We start from the raw sequence: 18,495 nt of genomic DNA on the forward strand, positions 1-18,495 counted from the left end.
CACAGAGACCCCATAGGGACCCCCTCCCTTTGCACTCCCCTTGCACACCCCTTGCACACTCATTGCACACCTCTTTTTGAGCAGCCCGCTGAAGTCCAGCTCTCCCGCAGTGTCATCTTTGCCCTCACCCCTACAGGGGGGGGTGAAGTGAGGGGGGGGGAATAGTAATTAATTAATTAGGGGTTGGGGGTGTTAATAATTGGGGGGTGGGGTCGTTAATAATTGGGGGTTGGGGGGGGGGGGTCAGGGCTGCGGGCGTCGCATCCATAGGGAAGTCCTGGTTTTGGGGGGGGGGGGGGGGGTCCCATAAATGGGAAGGATTTGGGGGGGCGTCCCAACTATGGGGGGGGAGGGGGTCCCAATTTATGGGGGGGGGTCCCATCTATGAGGGTTCCCAGTTTGGGAGGGGAGGGGGAGGCAAAAAAGGGTTTGGGGGGGATGTCAATTATGGGGGGGTTCCCATTTTGATAGGGGGTCCCATAAATGGGGAGGATTTGGGGGGGGGTCCCACCTATGGGGGGGTCCCATTTTTGGGGGGGGTGGTCCCATAAATGGGGAAGATTTGGGGGGAGGGTTCCCACCTATGGGGGTTCCCTGATTGGGGGGGGGGGGGAGGGGTCCATAAATGGGGAGGATTTGGGGAGGGGGTCCCATCTATGGGGGGGGGGTTCCATTTTTTGGGGGGGGGCTCAGTGTGTATGGAGGGATTTGGGATTTTGGGGGGGGGGAATGGGAGGGGGTCCCAATTTCTTTTATTTGGGGGGGGGGTCCCATAAATGGGGAGGATTTGGGGGGGGGGGTCCCATAAATGGGGAGGGTTTGGGGGTCCCATTTATGGGGGGGGTCCCATTTTTTGGGGGTGGGCTCAGAGTGTGAGGAGGGATTTGGGATTTGGGGGGGGGGAATGAGGGGGGGGTCCCCAATTTCTTTTATTTGGGGGGGGTCCCATAAATGGGGAGGTTTTGAGGGGGGGGTCCCACCTATGGGGGTTCCCTGATTGGGGGGGGGGGCGCCATAAATAGGGAGGATTTGGGGGTCCCATCACTGGGGAGGGGTCCCAGATTGGGGGGGGGTCCCATAAATAGGAGGATTTGGGGGGGGGGATCCCATTTCTGGGGGGGTTCCCAGTTTTATAGGGGGTCCCATAAATGGGGAGGATTTGGGGGGGGGGGTCCTCATCAATGTGAGGTGGTCCCTAAAATGGGGAGGATTTGGGGAGGGTCCCATCTATGGGGGGGTCCCATTTTTGGGGGGGGTGGTCCCATAAATGGGGAGGATTTGGGGGGGGGGGTCCCATAAATGGGGGGGTTCCCAGTTTGGGGGGGAGGGTCCCATAAATGGGGAGGGTTTGGGGGTCCCATTTATGGGGGGGTCCCATTTTTTGAGGGTGGGCTCAGAGTGTGAGGAGGGATTTGGGATTTGGGGGGGGGAATTGAGGGGGGGGTCCCCAATTTCTTTTATTTGGGGGGGGTCCCATAAATGGGGAGGTTTTGAGGGGGGGGTCCCACCTATGGGGGTTCCCTGATTGGGGGGGGGGCGCCATAAATAGGGAGGATTTGGGGGTCCCATCACTGGGGAGGGGTCCCAGATTGGGGGGGGGTCCCATAAATAGGAGGATTTGGGGGGGGGGATCCCATTTCTGGGGGGGTTCCCAGTTTTATAGGGGGTCCCATAAATGGGGAGGATTTGGGGGGGGGGGTCCTCATCAATGTGAGGTGGTCCCTAAAATGGGGAGGATTTGGGGAGGGTCCCATCTATGGGGGGGTCCCATTTTTGGGGGGGGTGGTCCCATAAATGGGGAGGATTTGGGGGGGGGGGTCCCATAAATGGGGGGGTTCCCAGTTTGGGGGGGAGGGTCCCATAAATGGGGAGGGTTTGGGGGTCCCATTTATGGGGGGGGTCCCATTTTTTGGGGGTGGGCTCAGAGTGTGAGGAGGGATTTGGGATTTGGGGGGGGGGAATGAGGGGGGGGTCCCCAATTTCTTTTATTTGGGGGGGGTCCCATAAATGGGGAGGTTTTGAGGGGGGGGTCCCACCTATGGGGGTTCCCCAGTTTGGTGGGGGGGGGGGGGGCAGAAATGGGGAGGATTTGGGGGTCCCATCACTGGGGAGGGGTCCCAGATTGGGGGGGAGTCCCATAAATGGGGAGGATTTGGGGGGGGGTCCCATAAATGGGGGGTTCCCAGTTTGGGGGGGGTGGTCCCATAAATGGGGAGGGTTTGGGTGTCCCATTTATGGGGGGGGGTCCCATTTTTTGGGGGGGGTCTCAGTGTGTATGGAGGGATTTGGGATTTTGGGGGGGGGGAATGGGAGGGGGTCCCAATTTCTTTTATTTGGGGGGGGGTCCCATAAATGGGGAGGATTTGGGGGGGGTCCCACCTATGGGGGTTCCCTGATTGGTGGGGGCCATAAATAGGGAGGATTTGGGGGTCCCATCACTGGGGAGGGGTCCCAGATTGGGGGGGGTCCCATAAATAGAAGGATTTTGGGGGGGGATCCCATTTATGGGGGGGTTCCCAGTTTTATAGGGGGTCCCATAAATGGGGAGGATTTGGGGGGGGGGTCCTCATCAATGTGAGGTGGGTGGTCCCTAAAATGGGGAGGATTTGGGGAGGGTCCCATCTATGGGGGGGTCCCATTTTTGGGGGGGGGGGTCCCATAAATGGGGGAGTTCCCAGTTTGGGGGGGAGGGTCCCATAAATGGGGAGGGTTTGGGGGTCCCATTTATGGGGGGGGTCCCATTTTTTGGGGGTGGGCTCAGAGTGTGAGGAGGGATTTGGGTTTTGGGGGGGGGGAATGAGGGGGGGGTCCCCAATTTCTTTTATTTGGGGGGGGGTCTCACTCACGTGCGTTTGAAGGCCTGCAGGACATTGCCGTCACTGGGGCGGGGGGCTGCGAAGAGACCCCAAAAGTGACCCCAAAGTGACCCCAAAGTGACCCAAAAGTGACCCCAAAAGTGACCCCAAAGTGACCCAATAGAGTGACCCCAAAATGACCCCAAAATGACCTCAAAGTGACACCAAAGTGACCCCAAAAGTGGCATCAATGTAACCCCAAAGTGACCCCATATAGTGACCCCAAAGTGACCCCAAAATGACCCCAAAAGTGACCAAAAGTGACCCCAAAAGTGACCCCATAGAGTGACCCCAAAGTGACCCCAATGTAACCCCATAGTGACCCCAAAATGACCCCAAAGTGACTCCAAAAGTGACCCCAATGTAACCCCAAGGTGACCCCATAGAGTGACCCCAAAGTGACCCCAATGTAACCCCATAGTGACCCCAAAATGACCCCAAAGTGACCCCAAAAGTGACCCCAAAAGTGACCCAATAGAGTGACCCCAAAAGTGACCCCAAAAGTGACCCCAATGTAACCCCAAAGTGACCCAATAGAGTGACCCCAAAGTGACCCCAAAGTGACCCCAAAGTGACATCAATGTAACCCCAAAGTGACCCAATAGAGTGACCCCAAAGTGACCCCAAAATGACCCCAAAATGACCCCAAAGTGACCCCAAAAGTGGCATCAATGTAACCCCAAAGTGACCCAATAGAGTGACCCCAAAGTGACCCCAAAATGACCCCAAAGTGACACCAAAGTGATCCCAAAAGTGACCTCAATGTAACCCCAAAGTGACCCAATAGAGTGACCCCAAAGTGACCCCAAAATGACCCCAAAATGACCCCAAAGTGACCCCAAAAGTGGCATCAATGTAACCCCAAAGTGACCCAATAGAGTGACCCCAAAGTGATCCCAAAATGACCCCAAAATGACCCCAAAAGTGACCCCAAAGTGACACCAAAGTGATCCCAAAAGTGACCTCAATGTAACCCCAAAGTGACCCAATAGAGTGACCCCAAAGTGATCCCAAAATGACCCCAAAATGACCCCAAAGTGACTCCAAAAGTGACCCCAATGTAACCCCAAGGTGACCCCATAGAGTGACCCCAAAGTGACCCAATAGAGTGACCCCAAAATGACCCCAAAGTGACACCAAAGTGACACCAAAAGTGACATCAATGTAACCCCAGTGACCCAATAGAGTGACCCCAAAGTGACCCCAAAATGACCCCAAAGTGACCCCAAAGTGACCCCAAAATGACCATAAAGTGACCCCAAAATGACCCCAAAGTGACTCCAAAGTGACCTTGAATGACCCTAAAACGACCCCAAAGTGACCTTGAATGACCCCAAATGACCCCCAAATGTCCCCAAATGACCCCAAAGTGACCTTGAATGACCCTAAAACGACCCCAAAGTGACCTTGAACGACCCCAAAGTGACCTTGAATGACCCTAAAACGACCCCAAAGTGACCTTGAATGACCCCAAAGTGTCCCCAAAATGACCCCAAAGTGACCTTGAATGATCCAAATGACCCCCAAATGTCCCCCAAATGACACTGAATGACCCCAAAACGACCTTGAATGACCCCAAAGTGACCTTGAATGACCTTGAATGACCCCAAATGACCCACAAATGTCCCCAAAATGACCTTGAATGACCCCAAAACGACCCGAAAGTGACCTTGAATGACCCCAAATGACCCCCAATGTCCCCCAAATAACCCCAAAGTGACCTTGAATGACCCCAAAGTGTCCCCAAAATCACCCCAAAGTGACCTTGAATGACCCTAAATGACCCCAAATTGACCCCAAAATAACCCCAAAGTGACCTTGAATGACCCCAAATGACACCAAAAAGACCCCAAAGTGACCTTGAATGACCCCAAAGTGACCCCAAAGTGACCGTGAATGACCCCAGAACGACACCACAGTGACCTTGAACGACCCCAAGGTGACCCCAAATGACCCCCAAATAACCCCAAAGTGACCTTAATTGACCCTAAATGACCCCATAGTGACACCAAATGTCCCCCAAATGACCCCAAAGTGACCTTGAATGACCCCAAATGACCCCAAATGTCCCCCAAATGTCCCCAAAGTGACCCCAAATGACCCCAAAGTGACCTTGAGTGACCTTGAGTGACACAAAAATGTCCCCAAAATGACCCTGAATGACCCCAGAAGTGACCTTGAATGAACCCAAATGACCCCAAAGTGACCCCAAAATAACCTGAAAGTGACCCCAAACGACCCCAAAGTGACCTTGAATGACCCCAAATTACCCCAAAATGACCCCAAAGTGACCTTGAATGACCCTAAAACGACCCCAAAGAGACCTTGAATGACCCAAAATGTCCCCCAAATGTCCCCAAAATGACCTTGAATGACCCCAAAGTAACCTTGAATGACCCTAAATGACCCCAAGGTGACCCCAAAGTGACCCCAAAATGTCCCCCGAATGACCCCAAAGTGACCTTGAGCGACCCCAAAACGACCCAAAAATGTCAATAAAATGACCTCGAATGACCCCAAAATGACCTCGAATGACCCCAAATGACCCCAAAGTGACCTTGAATGACCCCAAAGTGACCTTGAGTTACCCCAAAACGACCCAAAATGTCCCTAAAATGACTTTGAATGACCCCAAAATGACCCCAAAATGACCCCAAAGTGACATTGAATGACCCCAAAGTGACCTTGAATGACCCCAAATGACCGCAAAGAGACCTTGAATGACCCCAAAGTGACCTTGAATGACCCTAAAACGACCCCAAAGTGACCTTGAATGACCCCAAAGTGTCCTTGAATGACCCTAAAACGACCCCAAGGTGACCCCAAAGTGACCCCAAAATGTCCCCCGAATGTCCCCAAAGTGACCTTGAGTGACCATGAATGACCCCAAATGTCCGCAAAGTGACCTTGAATGACCCCAAAGTGACCTTGAGCGACCCCAAAACGACCCAAAAATGTCCCTAAAATGACCCCAAATGACCCCAAAGTGACCTTGAATGACCCCAAATGGCCCAAAGTGACCCCAAAATAACGCCAAATTGACTCCAAATGACCCCAAAATGCCCCCCAAAATACCCCAAAGTGACCTTGAATGATCCCAAATGTCCCCAAAATGACCCCAAAGTGACCTTGAATGACCCCAAAGTGACCCTGAGTGACCTTGAATGACCCCAAATGTCCCCAAAGTGACCTTGAATGACCCCAAAGTGAACTTGAGTAACCTTGAATGACCCAAAAATGTCCCCAAAATGACCCTGAATGACCCCGAAGTGACCTTGAATGAACACAAATGACCCCAAAGTGACCCCAAAATAACTCGAAAGTGCCTCCAAATGACCCCAAAGTGACCTTGAATGACCCCAAATGGCCCCAAAATGACCCCAAAGTGACCTTGAATGACCCCAAAGTGACCCTGAGTGACCTTGAATGACCCCAAAACGACCCAAAATGTCCCTAAAATGACTTTGAATGACCCCAAAATGACCCCAAAAAGACCCAAAAATGTCCCTAAGATGACCTCGAATGACCCCAAAATGACCTCGAATGACACCAAATGACCCCAAAGTGACCTTGAATGACCCTAAAACGACCCCAAAATGACCTCGAATGACCCCAAATGACCCCAAAGTGACCTTGAATGACCCCAAAGTGACCATGAATGACCCTAAAACGACCCCAAAGTGACCCCAAAATGACCCCAAAGTGACCTTGAGCGACCCCAAAACGACCCCAAAATGTCCCTAAAATGACCTTGAATGACCCCAAATGACCCCAAAGTGACCTCGAATGCCTCCAAAGTGACCCCAAATGACCCCAAAATGACCCCAATGCGTGTAGGGACATTTGTGGGGTCCCTATTATTTTGGGGGGGGGGTCTCACCCTCCACATCCATACTGAAGGAGCAGTGGGGGGCGGAGGCACTTTTATGGGGTCTTTTGGAGTGGAGATCCCGGATTTTTGGGGGGTTTCTTGGCTTTGGGATTTGGGGGGGGGTCCCAATTTTTTATGGGGGGGGGTCTCTATTATTTTGGGGGGGGTTCTAGTTTATTTGGGGGGGGTCTCACCCTCCACATCGATGCTGAAGGAGCAGTGGGGGGATGGGAGGGGGGGAGGCATTTTATGGGGTCTTTTGGAGTGGAGATCCCAGATTTTTGGGGGGTTTCTTGGCTTTGGGATTTGGGGGGGGGGTCCCAATTTTTTATGGGGGGGTTCTCTATAATTTGGGGGGGGTCCCTATTATCTTGGGGGGGGGTCTCACCCTCCACATCGATGCTGAAGGAGCAGTGGGGGGATGGGAGGGGGGGAGGCACTTTTATGGGGTCTTTTGAGTGGAGATCCTGAAATTTTGGGGGATTTTTTGGCTTTGCGGTTTGGGGGGGGGGTCCCAATTTTTTATGGGGGGGGTCTCTATTATTTTGGGGGGGGTCCTAGTTTATTTGGGGGGGGTCTCACCCTCCACATCGATGCTGATGGAGCCGGGGGGGGGAGGCACTTTTATGGGGTCTTTTGGAGTGGAGATCCCGGATTTTTGGGGGATTTTTTGGCTTGGGGATTTGGGGGGGGTCCCAATTTTTTATGGGGGGGGTCTCTATTAACTTGGGGGGGGTCTCACCCTCTACATCCATACTGAAGGAGCAGCGGGGGGGTGGGCAACATTGTGGGGTCTTTTGGAGTGGAGATCCCAGATTTTTGGGGGATTTTTTGGCTTGGGGATTTGGGGGGGGTCCCAATTTTTTATGGGGGGGTTCTCTATAATTTGGGGGGGGGTCCCTATTATCTTGGGGGGGGGTCTCACCCTCTACATCCATACTGAAGGAGCAGTGGGGGGGGAGGCACTTTTATGGGGTCTTTTGGAGTGGAGATCCCGGATTTTTGGGGGGTTTCTTGGCTTTGGGATTTGGGGGGGGGTCCCAATTTTTTATGGGGGGGGGTCTCTATTAATTTGGGGGGGGGTCTCACCCTCCACATCGATGCTGAAGGAGCAGTGGGGGGGGGAGGCACTTTTATGGGGTCTTTTGAGTGGAGATCCTGAAATTTTGGGGGATTTTTTGGCTTTGGGGTTTGGGGGGGGTCCCAATTTTTTATGGGGGGGGGTCTCTATTAATTTGGGGGGGGGTCTCACCCTCCACATCCATACTGAAGGAGCAGTGGGGGGATGGGAGGGGGGGAGGCACTTTTATGGGGTCTTTTGGAGTGGAGATCCCGGATTTTTGGGGGGTTTCTTGGCTTTGGGATTTGGGGGGGGGTCCCAATTTTTTATGGGGGGGGGTCTCTATTAATTTGGGGGGGGTCTCACCCTCTACATCCATACTGAAGGAGCAGCGGGGGGGTGGGCAACATTGTGGGGTCTTTTGGAGTGGAGATCCCAGATTTTTGGGGGATTTTTTGGCTTGGGGATTTGGGGGGGGTCCCAATTTTTTATGGGGGGGTTCTCTATAATTTGGGGGGGGGTCCCTATTATCTTGGGGGGGGGTCTCACCCTCCACATCCATACTGAAGGAGCAGTGGGGGGATGGGAGGGGGGGAGGCACTTTTATGGGGTCTTTTGGAGTGGAGATCCCGGATTTTTGGGGGATTTTTTGGCTTGGGGATTTGGGGGGGGTCCCAATTTTTTATGGGGGGGTTCTCTATAATTTGGGGGGGGTCCCTATTATCTTGGGGGGGGGGTCTCACCCTCCACATCCATACTGAAGGAGCAGTGGGGGGATGGGAGGGGGGGAGGCACTTTTATGGGGTCTTTTGGAGTGGAGATCCCGGATTTTTGGGGGATTTTTTGGCTTGGGGATTTGGGGGGGGTCCCAATTTTTTATGGGGGGGTTCTCTATAATTTGGGGGGGGGTCCCTATTATCTTGGGGGGGGGGGTCTCACCCTCCACATCCATACTGAAGGAGCAGTGGGGGGATGGGAGGGGGGGAGGCACTTTTATGGGGTCTTTTGAGTGGAGATCCTGAAATTTTGGGGGATTTTTTGGCTTTGGGGTTTGGGGGGGGTCCCAATTTTTTATGGGGGGGGGTCTCTATTAATTTGGGGGGGGGTCTCACCCTCCACGTCGATGCTGAAGGAGCAGCTGTCCTTCTGGTCCTTGGCCGTCACCTCGCAGCGGTAGTCGCCGCGGTCGCCCATCACCACTTTGGTGATGGTCAGCTCAAAGGTGTGCACCTGGGGGGGTGATTAATTAATCGGGGGTAATTAGGGGGGTGGGGAGGGGGGGGTAATTAGCTGGGGAGCGTCATTAGGTGGGGATGTGGGGGATATATGGGGGGGATATGGGGTAGATGATGGGGGATGTGGGGGATACAGGGGAATGGGGGTTTCTGTGGGGTTTCTGTGGGGTTTCTGTGGGGTTTCTGTGGGGTTTCTGTGGGGTTTCTGTGGGGTTTCTGTGGGGTTTCTGTGGGGTTTCTGTGGGGTTTCTGTGGGGCATCCATGGGGGATCTATGGGGTACCTGTGGGGCTCCCTATGGGGCCTCCCAATGGGGCATCTATGGGGCTCCCTATGGGGCTCCCTATGGGGCTCCCTATGGGCTCCCTATGGGGCTCCCTATGGGGTTTCTATGGGGCTCCCTATGGGGCTTCTATGGGGCATCTATGGGGTTTCTATGGGGCTTCTATGGGGTTTCTATGGGGTTTCTATGGGATATCTGTGGGGCATCCATGGGGGATCTATGGGGTACCTGTGGGGCTCCCTATGGGGCCGCTATGGGGCTCCCTATGGGGCTCCCTATGGGGTTTCTATGGGGCTCCCTATGGGGTTTCTATGGGGTTTCTATGGGGTTTCTATGGGATATCTGTGGGGCATCCATGGGGGATCTATGGGGTACCTGTGGGGCTCCCTATGGGGCCTCCCTATGGGGCCGCTATGGGGCCTCCCTATGGGGCCTCCCTATGGGGCCTCCCTATGGGGCCTCCCTATGGGGCATCTATGGGGCATCTATGGGGCATCTATGGACTCCCTATGTGGCATCTATGGGGCATCTATGGGGTACCTATGGGGTCCCCCCAGTCTGTCCACGGGCTCCCTATGGGGTGGCTTTGGGGTCTGCGTGGGCACCCCTATGGGGTCGGGGCTCCCCCCCATGGGGTCAGGGCACACCTACGGGGTAGGGGCTGTGGGGCCGCGCACCTTGTCCCCGTGGGCTCCCCCCTATGGGGTCGGGGCACACCTATGGGGTCAGGGCTCCCCCCCCATGGGATCAGGGCACCCCTATGGGGTCGGGGCTCCCCCCCTATGGGGTCGGGGCTCCCCCCTATGGGGTCAGGGCTCCCCTATGGGGTCGGGGCTGTGGGGCCATGCACCTTGTCCCCATGGGGCACCCCAATGGGATCGGGGCTCCGCCCCCATAGGATCAGGGCTCCCCTATGGGGTCAGGGCTCCCCCCCCTATGGGGTCATGGCTCCCCCCCTATGGGGTCATGGCTCCCCCCCTATGGGGTCGTGCCTCCCCCCCTATGGGGTCGTGCCTCCCCCCCTACGGGGTCGTGCCTCCCCTACGGGTTCGTGCCTCCCCTACGGGGTCAGGGCTCCCCCATGGGGTCAGGGCTCCCCCATGGGGTCAGGGCTCCCCCATGGGGTCAGGGCTCCCCCCCCATGGGGTCATGGCTCCCCTATGGGGTCATGGCTCCCCTATGGGGTCATGGCACCCCTATGGGATCAGGGCTCCCCTATGGGGTCCGGTCTCCCCCCCCTATGGGGTCAGGGCACCCCTATGGGGTCAGGGCACCCCTATGGGGTCATGGCTCCCCTATGGGGTCGTGGCTCCCCTATGGGGTCAGGGCTCCCCTGTGGGATCAGGGCTCCCCCCCCATAGGATCATGGCTCCCCTATGGGGTCAGGGCTCCCCTATGGGGTCATGGCTCCCCTATGGGATCAGGGCTCCCCTATGGGGTCATGGCTCCCCCATAGGATCAGGGCTCCCCTATGGGGTCATGGCTCCCCCATAGGATCAGGGCTCCCTCCCCATGGGGTCATGGCTCCCTCCCCTACGGGATCATGGCTCCCCTATGGGGTCATGGCTCCCCTACGGGGTCGGGGCTCCCCTATGGGGTCGGGGCTGTGGGGCCGCACACCTTGTCCCCATGGGACACCCCAATGGGATCAGGGCTCTCCCCCCATAGGATCAGGGCTCCCCTATGGGGTCATGGCTCCCCTATGGGGTCATGGCTCCCCTATGGGGTCGTGGCTCCCCTATGGGATCAGGGCTCTCCCCCCATAGGATCAGGGCTCCCCTATGGGGTCGTGGCTCCCCTATGGGGTCGTGGCTCCCCTATGGGGTCGTGGCTCCCCTATGGGATCAGGGCTCCCCTATGGGGTCATGGCTCCCCTATGGGGTCATGGCTCCCCTATGGGGTCATGGCTCCCCTATGGGGTCATGGCACCCCTATGGGATCAGGGCTCCCCCCCATGGGGTCATGGCTCCCCTATGGGGTCATGGCTCCCCTATGGGGTCATGGCACCCCTATGGGATCAGGGCTCCCCCCCATGGGATCAGGGCTCCCCTATGGGGTCATGGCTCCCCTATGGGGTCATGGCACCCCTATGGGGTCCGGTCTACCCTATGGGGTCAGGTCTCCCCCCTATGGGGTCAGGGCTCCCCTATGAGATCAGGGCTCTCCCCCCATAGGATCAGGGCTCCCCTATGGGATCATGGCACCCCTATGGGGTCATGGCTCCCTCCCCATGGGGTCGTGGCTCCCCTATGGGGTCGTGGCTCCCCTATGGGATCAGGGCTTCCCCCCATGGGATCAGGGCTCCCCTATGGGATCAGGGCTCCCCTATGGGGTCATGGCTCCCCTATGGGGTCATGGCACCCCTATGGGGTCCGGTCTACCCTATGGGGTCAGGTCTCCCCCCTATGGGGTCAGGGCTCCCCTATGAGATCAGGGCTCTCCCCCCATAGGATCAGGGCTCCCCTATGGGATCATGGCACCCCTATGGGGTCATGGCTCCCTCCCCTATGGGGTCGTGGCTCCCCTATGGGGTCGTGGCTCCCCTATGGGATCAGGGCTTCCCCCCATAGGATCAGGGCTCCCCTATGGGGTCATGGCTCCCCTATGGGGTCGTGGCTCCCCTATGGGGTCGTGGCACCCCTATGGGGTCAGGGCTCCCCCTCCATAGGATCAGGGCACCCCTATGGGGTCATGGCTCCCTCCCCATGGGGTCATGGCTCCCTCCCCATGGGGTCATGGCTCCCTCCCCATGGGGTCATGGCTCCCCTATGGGGTCATGGCTCCCCTATGGGGTCATGGCTCCGCTATGGGATCAGGGCTCCCCCCCCATAGGGTCATGGCTCCCCTATGGGATCATGGCACCCCTATGGGGTCATGGCTCCCCTATGGGGTCATGGCTCCCCTATGGGGTCATGGCTCCCCTATGGGGTCGTGGCTCCCCTATGGGATCATGGCTCCCCCCCTATGGGGTCAGGGCTCCCCTATGGGGTCATGGCACCCCTATGGGATCATGGCTCCCCTATGGGGTCGTGGCTCCCCTATGGGGTCGTGGCTCCCCTATGGGGTCCGGGCTATGGGGCGGCGCACCTTGTCCCCATCCACGCTCTGGCGCAGGCGGCAGCGCGCCGTCTTGTCGCTCAGCTCCGCCCATTTCCCTTTGAACCACTTCACCGCCGGCTTCGCCGCCAGCGCCGCGCCCGCGACCCGCGCCGTCACCGTCACGTCCCGACCTGGGGGCGGGGCGAGTGGGGTCACGTGGGGTCACGTGGGGGCACGTGGGGTCACGTGGGGGCACCGAGGGGCACGTGGGGGCACATAGGGGGCACATAGGGCGGACATGGGGGCACATAGGGGCACATAGGGGGGACATGGGGGCACATGCAGGCACAGAGGGACTCATGGGGACCCCATAGGGGCACATAGGGACCCCATAGGGGCACATAGGGGGGACATGGGGGCACATAGGGGCACATAGGGGGGACATGGGGGCACATAGGGGAATATAGGGACACACAGGGGCACGTGGGGACAGATGGGGGCACATAGGGGCACATGGGGGCACATGGGGGCACGGAGGGACTCATGGGGACCCCATAGGGGCACATAGGGACCCCATAGGGGCATATAGGGACACACAGGGGCACATGGGGGCACATGGGGGCACATAGGGGGGACATGGGGGCACATAGGAGCACATAGGGGCACATAGGGACCGCATAGGGGCACATAGGGGCACATAGGGGGGACATGAGGGCACGGAGGGGCACATAGGGGCACATGGGGGCACGGAGGGACTCATGGGGACCCCATAGGGGCACATAGGGACCCCATAGGGGCACATAGGGGGGACATGGGGGCACGTGGGGGCACCGAGGGACCCATAGGGGGCACATAGGGGGGACATAGGGACCCCATAGGGGCATATAGGGACACATGGGGGCACGTGGGGGCACATGGGGACAGATGGGGGCACATAGGGGGCACATATTGGGGACATGGGGGCACATAGGGGCACATAGGGGGGACATGGGGGCACATAGGGGCACATAGGGGCATATAGGGACACATGGGGGGACATGGGGGCACATAGGGGCATATAGGGACACATGGGGGCACGTGGGGGCACACGGTGGCACATGGGGGCACGTGGGGGCACATAGGGGCACATCGGGGGGACATGGGGGCACATAGGGGCATATAGGGACACACAGGGGCACGTGGGGGCACATAGGGGCACATAGGGGGGACATGGGGGCACATGGGGGCACGTAGGGACCCACAGGGACCCCATAGGGGCACATAGGGGCACATAGGGGCACATAGGGGCACGTGGGGGCATGGAGGGACCCAGAGGGACCCATAAGGGCACATAGGGACCCATAGGGACCCCCCGACCCCATAAGGACTCCCCCAACCCCATAGTGATCCCCCTGCCCCATAGCCCCCCTCTGGCCCCATAGACCCCCCTCAGCCCCATAGAGACCCCCCCCGGCCACACAGGGATCCCCCCCCCAACCCCATAAGGCCCCCCTCGACCCCATAAGGACGCCCCCGACCCCATAGGAACCCCGCCCGGCCCCACAGGGATGCCCCCCCCGACCCCATAAGGACCCCCCCGACCCCATAGAGACCTCCCAGCCCCATAGAGACCCCCCCTGCCCCATAGGGACCCCCACCCCACAGCCCCCCTTACTGTCCCATAGCCCCCCCCTGGCCCCACAGGGATCCCCACCCCCGACCCCATAAGGACCCCCCCCGACCCCATAGAGACCCTCCCGACCCCATAAGCCCCCCCCTGACCCCATAGAGACCCCCCGACCCCATAAGCCCCCCCCGACCCCATAGAGACCCCCCCGACCCCATAAGGACCCCCCCTGGCCCCACAGGGATGCCCCCCCGACCCCATAAGGACCCCCCGACCCCATAGAGACCCCCCAGCCCCATAAGGACCCCCCCGACCCCATAGAGACCCCCCCGACCCCATAAGCCCGCCCCCGACCCCATAGAGACCCCCCCGACCCCGTAAGGGCCCCCCCTGGCCCCACAGGGATGCCCCCCCGACCCCATAAGGACCCCCCGACCCCATAAGCCCCCCCCCGACCCCATAAGGCCCCCACCGACCCCATAGAGACTCCCCGACCCCATAAGCCCCCCCCGACCCCATAGGGACCCCCCCTGGCCCCACAGGGATGCCCCCCCCGACCCCATAAGGACCCCCCCGACCCCATAGAGACCCCCCAGCCCCATTAGGACCCCCCCGACCCCATAGAGACCCCACCGACCCCATAGAGACCCCCCGACCCCATAAGCCCCCCCCCGGCCCCATAGGGACCCCCCCTGGCCCCACAGGGATGCCCCCCCCGACCCCATAAGGACACCCCCCCGACCCCATAGAGACCCCCCAGCCCCATAAGGACCCCCCGACCCCATAGAGACCCCACCGACCCCATAGAGACCCCCCGACCCCATAAGGACCCCCCCGACCCCATAGAGACCCCCCCGACCCCATAAGGACCCCCCCCGACCTCATAGAGAGCCCCCGACCCCATAAGCCCCCCCCCGACCCCATAGAGACCCCCCAGCCCCATAAGGACTCCCCCGACCTCATAGAGACCCCCCAGTCCCATAAGGACCCCCCCGACCCCATAGAGACCCCCCCGACCCCATAGAGACCCCCCCGACCCCATAAGCCCCCCCCCGACCCCATAAGGACCCCCCCGACCCCATAAGCCCCCCCCCGACCCCATAAGGACCCCCCCGACCCCATAGAGATCCCCCGACCCCATAAGCCCCCCCCGACCCCATAGAGACCCCCCGACCCCATAAGCCCCCCCCCGACCCCATAGAGACCCCCCGACCCCATAGAGACCCCCCCAGCCCCATTAGGACCCCCCCGACCCCATAGAGACCCCACCGACCCCATAAGGCCCCCCCCGACCCCATAGAGACCCCCCGACCCCATAAGCCCCCCCCCGACCCCATAGAGACCCCACCGACCCCATAGAGACCCCCCCGACCCCATAAGGACCCCGCCTGGCCCCACAGGGATGCCCCCCCGACCCCATAAGAACCCCCCCGACCCCATAAGGACCCCCCCGACCCCGTAGAGACCCCCCAGCCCCATAAGGACCCCTCCGACCCCATAGAGACCCCCCGACCCCATAAGCCCCCCCCCGACCCCATAGGGACCCCCCCTGGCCCCACAGGGATGCCCCCCCGACCCCATAAGGACCCCCCCGACCCCATAGAGATCCCCCGACCCCATAAGCCCCCCCCGACCCCATAGAGACCCCCCGACCCCATAAGCCCCCCCCCGACCCCATAGAGACCCCCCGACCCCATAGAGACGCCCCCAGCCCCATTAGGACCCCCCCGACCCCATAGAGACCCCACCGACCCCATAAGCCCCCCCCCGACCCCATAGAGACCCCCCGACCCCATAGAGACGCCCCCAGCCCCATTAGGACCCCCCCGACCCCATAGAGACCCCACCGACCCCATAAGCCCCCCCCCGACCCCATAGAGACCCCCCGACCCCATAGAGACCCCCCCAGCCCCATTAGGACCCCCCCGACCCCATAGAGACCCCACCGACCCCATAAGCCCCCCCCCGACCCCATAGAGACCCCCCGACCCCATAGAGACCCCCCCAGCCCCATTAGGACCCCCCCGACCCCATAGAGACCCCACCGACCCCATAAGGCCCCCCCGACCCCACAGCCCCCCTTACCGCTCTCCACCATCACGTTTTGAGGTTTGCTGAGGAAAAGCCCTTCGGGGTCGCTGGGCTCGGGGGGGGCAACGTCGTCTGGGGGCGCAAATGGGGGCGCCGTCATTTGGGGTCACGCTTATGGGGTCCCGTTATTGGGGTCCCATTTTGGGGTCACGCTTATGGGGTCCCGTTTTTTGGGGTCCCGTTATTGGGGTCCCATTTTTTGGGGTCCCATTTTGGGGTCCCATTTTTTGGAGTCACATTTATGGGGTCCCGTTTTTTGGGGCCCCATTTTGGGGTCCCACGTTTTTGGGGTCACACTTATGGAGTCCCGTTTCTTGGGGTCCCATTTTGGGGTCCCATTTTTTGGGGTCACACTTATGGGGTTCCGTTTTTGGGGTCCCATTTTGGGGTCACGCTTATGGGGTCCCATTTTGGGGCCCAACTTATGGGGTCCCGTTTTTGGGGCCCCATTTTGGGGTCCCACGTTTTTGGGGTCCCACTTATGGAGTCCCGTTTCTTGGGGTCCCATTTTGGGGTCCCATTTTTTGGGGTCACACTTATGGGGTTCCGTTTTTGGGGTCCCATTTTGGGGTCACGCTTATGGGGTCCCATTTTGGGGCCCAACTTATGGGGTCCCGTTTTTTGGGGCCCCATTTTGGGGTCCACTTTTTTGGGTTCACACTTATGGGGTCCCGTTTCTTGGGGTCCCATTTTGGGGTCCCACGTTTTTGGGTTCACACTTATGGGGTTCCGTTTTTGGGGTCCCATTTTGGGGTCACGCTTATGGGGTCCCGTTTTTTGGGGTCCCATTTTGGGGTCCCACTATTTGGGGTCACACTTATGGGGTCCCGTTTTTTGGAGCCCCATTTTAGGGTCCCACGTTTTTGGGGTCACACTTATGGGGTCCCGTTTCTTGGGGTACCATTTTGGGGTCCCACTTATTTGGGGTCACATTTATGGGGTCCCGTTTTTTGGGGTCCCATTTTGGGGTCAAGCTTATGGGGTCCCATTTTTTGGGGTCCCACTTATTTGGGGTCACACTTATGGGGTCCCGTTTCTTGGGGTCCCATTTTGGGGTCCCACGTTTTTGGGTTCACACTTATGGGGTCCCGTTTTGGGGTCCCATTTATATGGGGTCTCGTTTTTTGAGGTCCCATTTTGGGGTCACGCTTATGGGGTCCCGTTATTGGGGTCCCATTTTGGGGTCACGCTTATGGGGTCCCACTTTTTTGAGGTCCCATTTTGGGGTCACGCTTATGGGGTCCCGTTATTGGGGTCCCATTTTGGGGTCCCACTTTTTTGGGGTCCCACTTTCAGATCCCATTTGTTTGAGGTCCCGTTTATGGGGATCCCATTTTTTGGGGTGCATTTTTTGGGGGTCCCGTTTTTTGAGGTCCCATTTTGGGGTCACACTTATGGGGATCTACTTATGGGGTCAGTCCCACTTATGGGGTCGGTCCCCCTTATAGGGTCCCACTTATGGGGATCCCACTTATGGGGTCGGTCCCCCTTATAGGGTCAGTCCCACTTATGGGGTCGGTCCCACTTATGGGGATCTACTTATGGGGTCGGTCCCCCTTATAGGGTCGGTCCCACTTATGGGGTCGGTCCCACTTATGGGGTCCCACTTATGGGGTCCCCGTTATAGGGTCCCACTTATGGGGTCCCACTTATGGGGTCGGTCCCCCTTATAGGGTCCCCCTTATAGGGTCCCACGTATGGGGTCCCACTTATGGGGTCCCACTTATGGGGTCCCACTTATGGGGTCGGTCCCCCTTATAGGATCAGTCCCACTTATGGGGTCCCCGTTATAGGGTCCCACTTATGGGATCCCACTTATGGGGTCCCCCTTATAGGTTCCCACTTATAGGGTCCCCATTATAGGGTCCCCCTTATAGGGTCCCATTTATGGTGTCCCACTTATGGGGTCCCCGTTATGGGGTCCGCCTTATGGGGTCCCCGTTATAGGGTCCCACTTATGGGGTCCCACTTATGGGGTCCCCCTTATAGGGTCCCACTTATGGGGTCGGTCCCACTTATGGGGATCTACTTATGGAGTCGGTCCCCCTTATAGGGTTAGTTCCACTTATGGGGTCGGTCCCACTTATGGGGTCCCCGTTATAGGGTCCCACTTATGGGGTCCCTGTTATAGGGTCCCCCTTATGGGGTCCCCCTTATAGGTTCCCACTTATAGGGTCCCCATTATAGGGTCCCATTTATGGTGTCCCACTTATGGGGTCCCACTTATGGGGTCGGTCCCCCTTATAGGATCAGTCCCACTTATAGGGTCGGTCCCCCTTATAGGGTCCCCCTTATAGGGTCCCACTTATGGGGTCCCACTTATGGAGTCAGTCCCCCTTATAGGGTCAGTCCCACTTATAGGGTCAGTCCCACTTATAGGGTCCCACTTATGGGGATCCCACTTATGGGGTCGGTCCCCCTTATAGGGTCAGTCCCACTTATGGGGTCCCCGTTAT

General features: G+C 58.7%; 1 protein-coding gene across 5 annotated transcripts in view; it reads right to left on the reverse strand.

Moving 5' to 3' along the window:
• Nucleotides 1–18,495, reverse strand: part of MYBPC2 (myosin binding protein C2) — a 117,304-nt gene that overhangs the window by 94,146 nt on the left and 4,663 nt on the right. For all 5 annotated transcript variants that reach the window (XM_090127566.1, XM_090127564.1, XM_090127565.1 and 2 more), the window contains exons 4-8: nucleotides 16,034–16,111; nucleotides 12,391–12,533; nucleotides 8,899–9,016; nucleotides 2,847–2,892; nucleotides 71–130 (exon numbers count right to left, since the gene is read on the reverse strand). In XM_090127566.1, coding sequence (XP_089983692.1) covers nucleotides 71–130; nucleotides 2,847–2,892; nucleotides 8,899–9,016; nucleotides 12,391–12,533; nucleotides 16,034–16,111 — 445 coding nt within the window. The remainder of the gene's footprint in view (nucleotides 1–70; nucleotides 131–2,846; nucleotides 2,893–8,898; nucleotides 9,017–12,390; nucleotides 12,534–16,033; nucleotides 16,112–18,495) is intronic.

The sequence above is a fragment of the Phasianus colchicus genome, chromosome 31 (genome assembly GCF_987193195.1).
Source record: "Phasianus colchicus chromosome 31, bPhaCol1.hap1.1, whole genome shotgun sequence".
Taxonomy (NCBI): Eukaryota; Metazoa; Chordata; class Aves; order Galliformes; family Phasianidae; genus Phasianus; species Phasianus colchicus.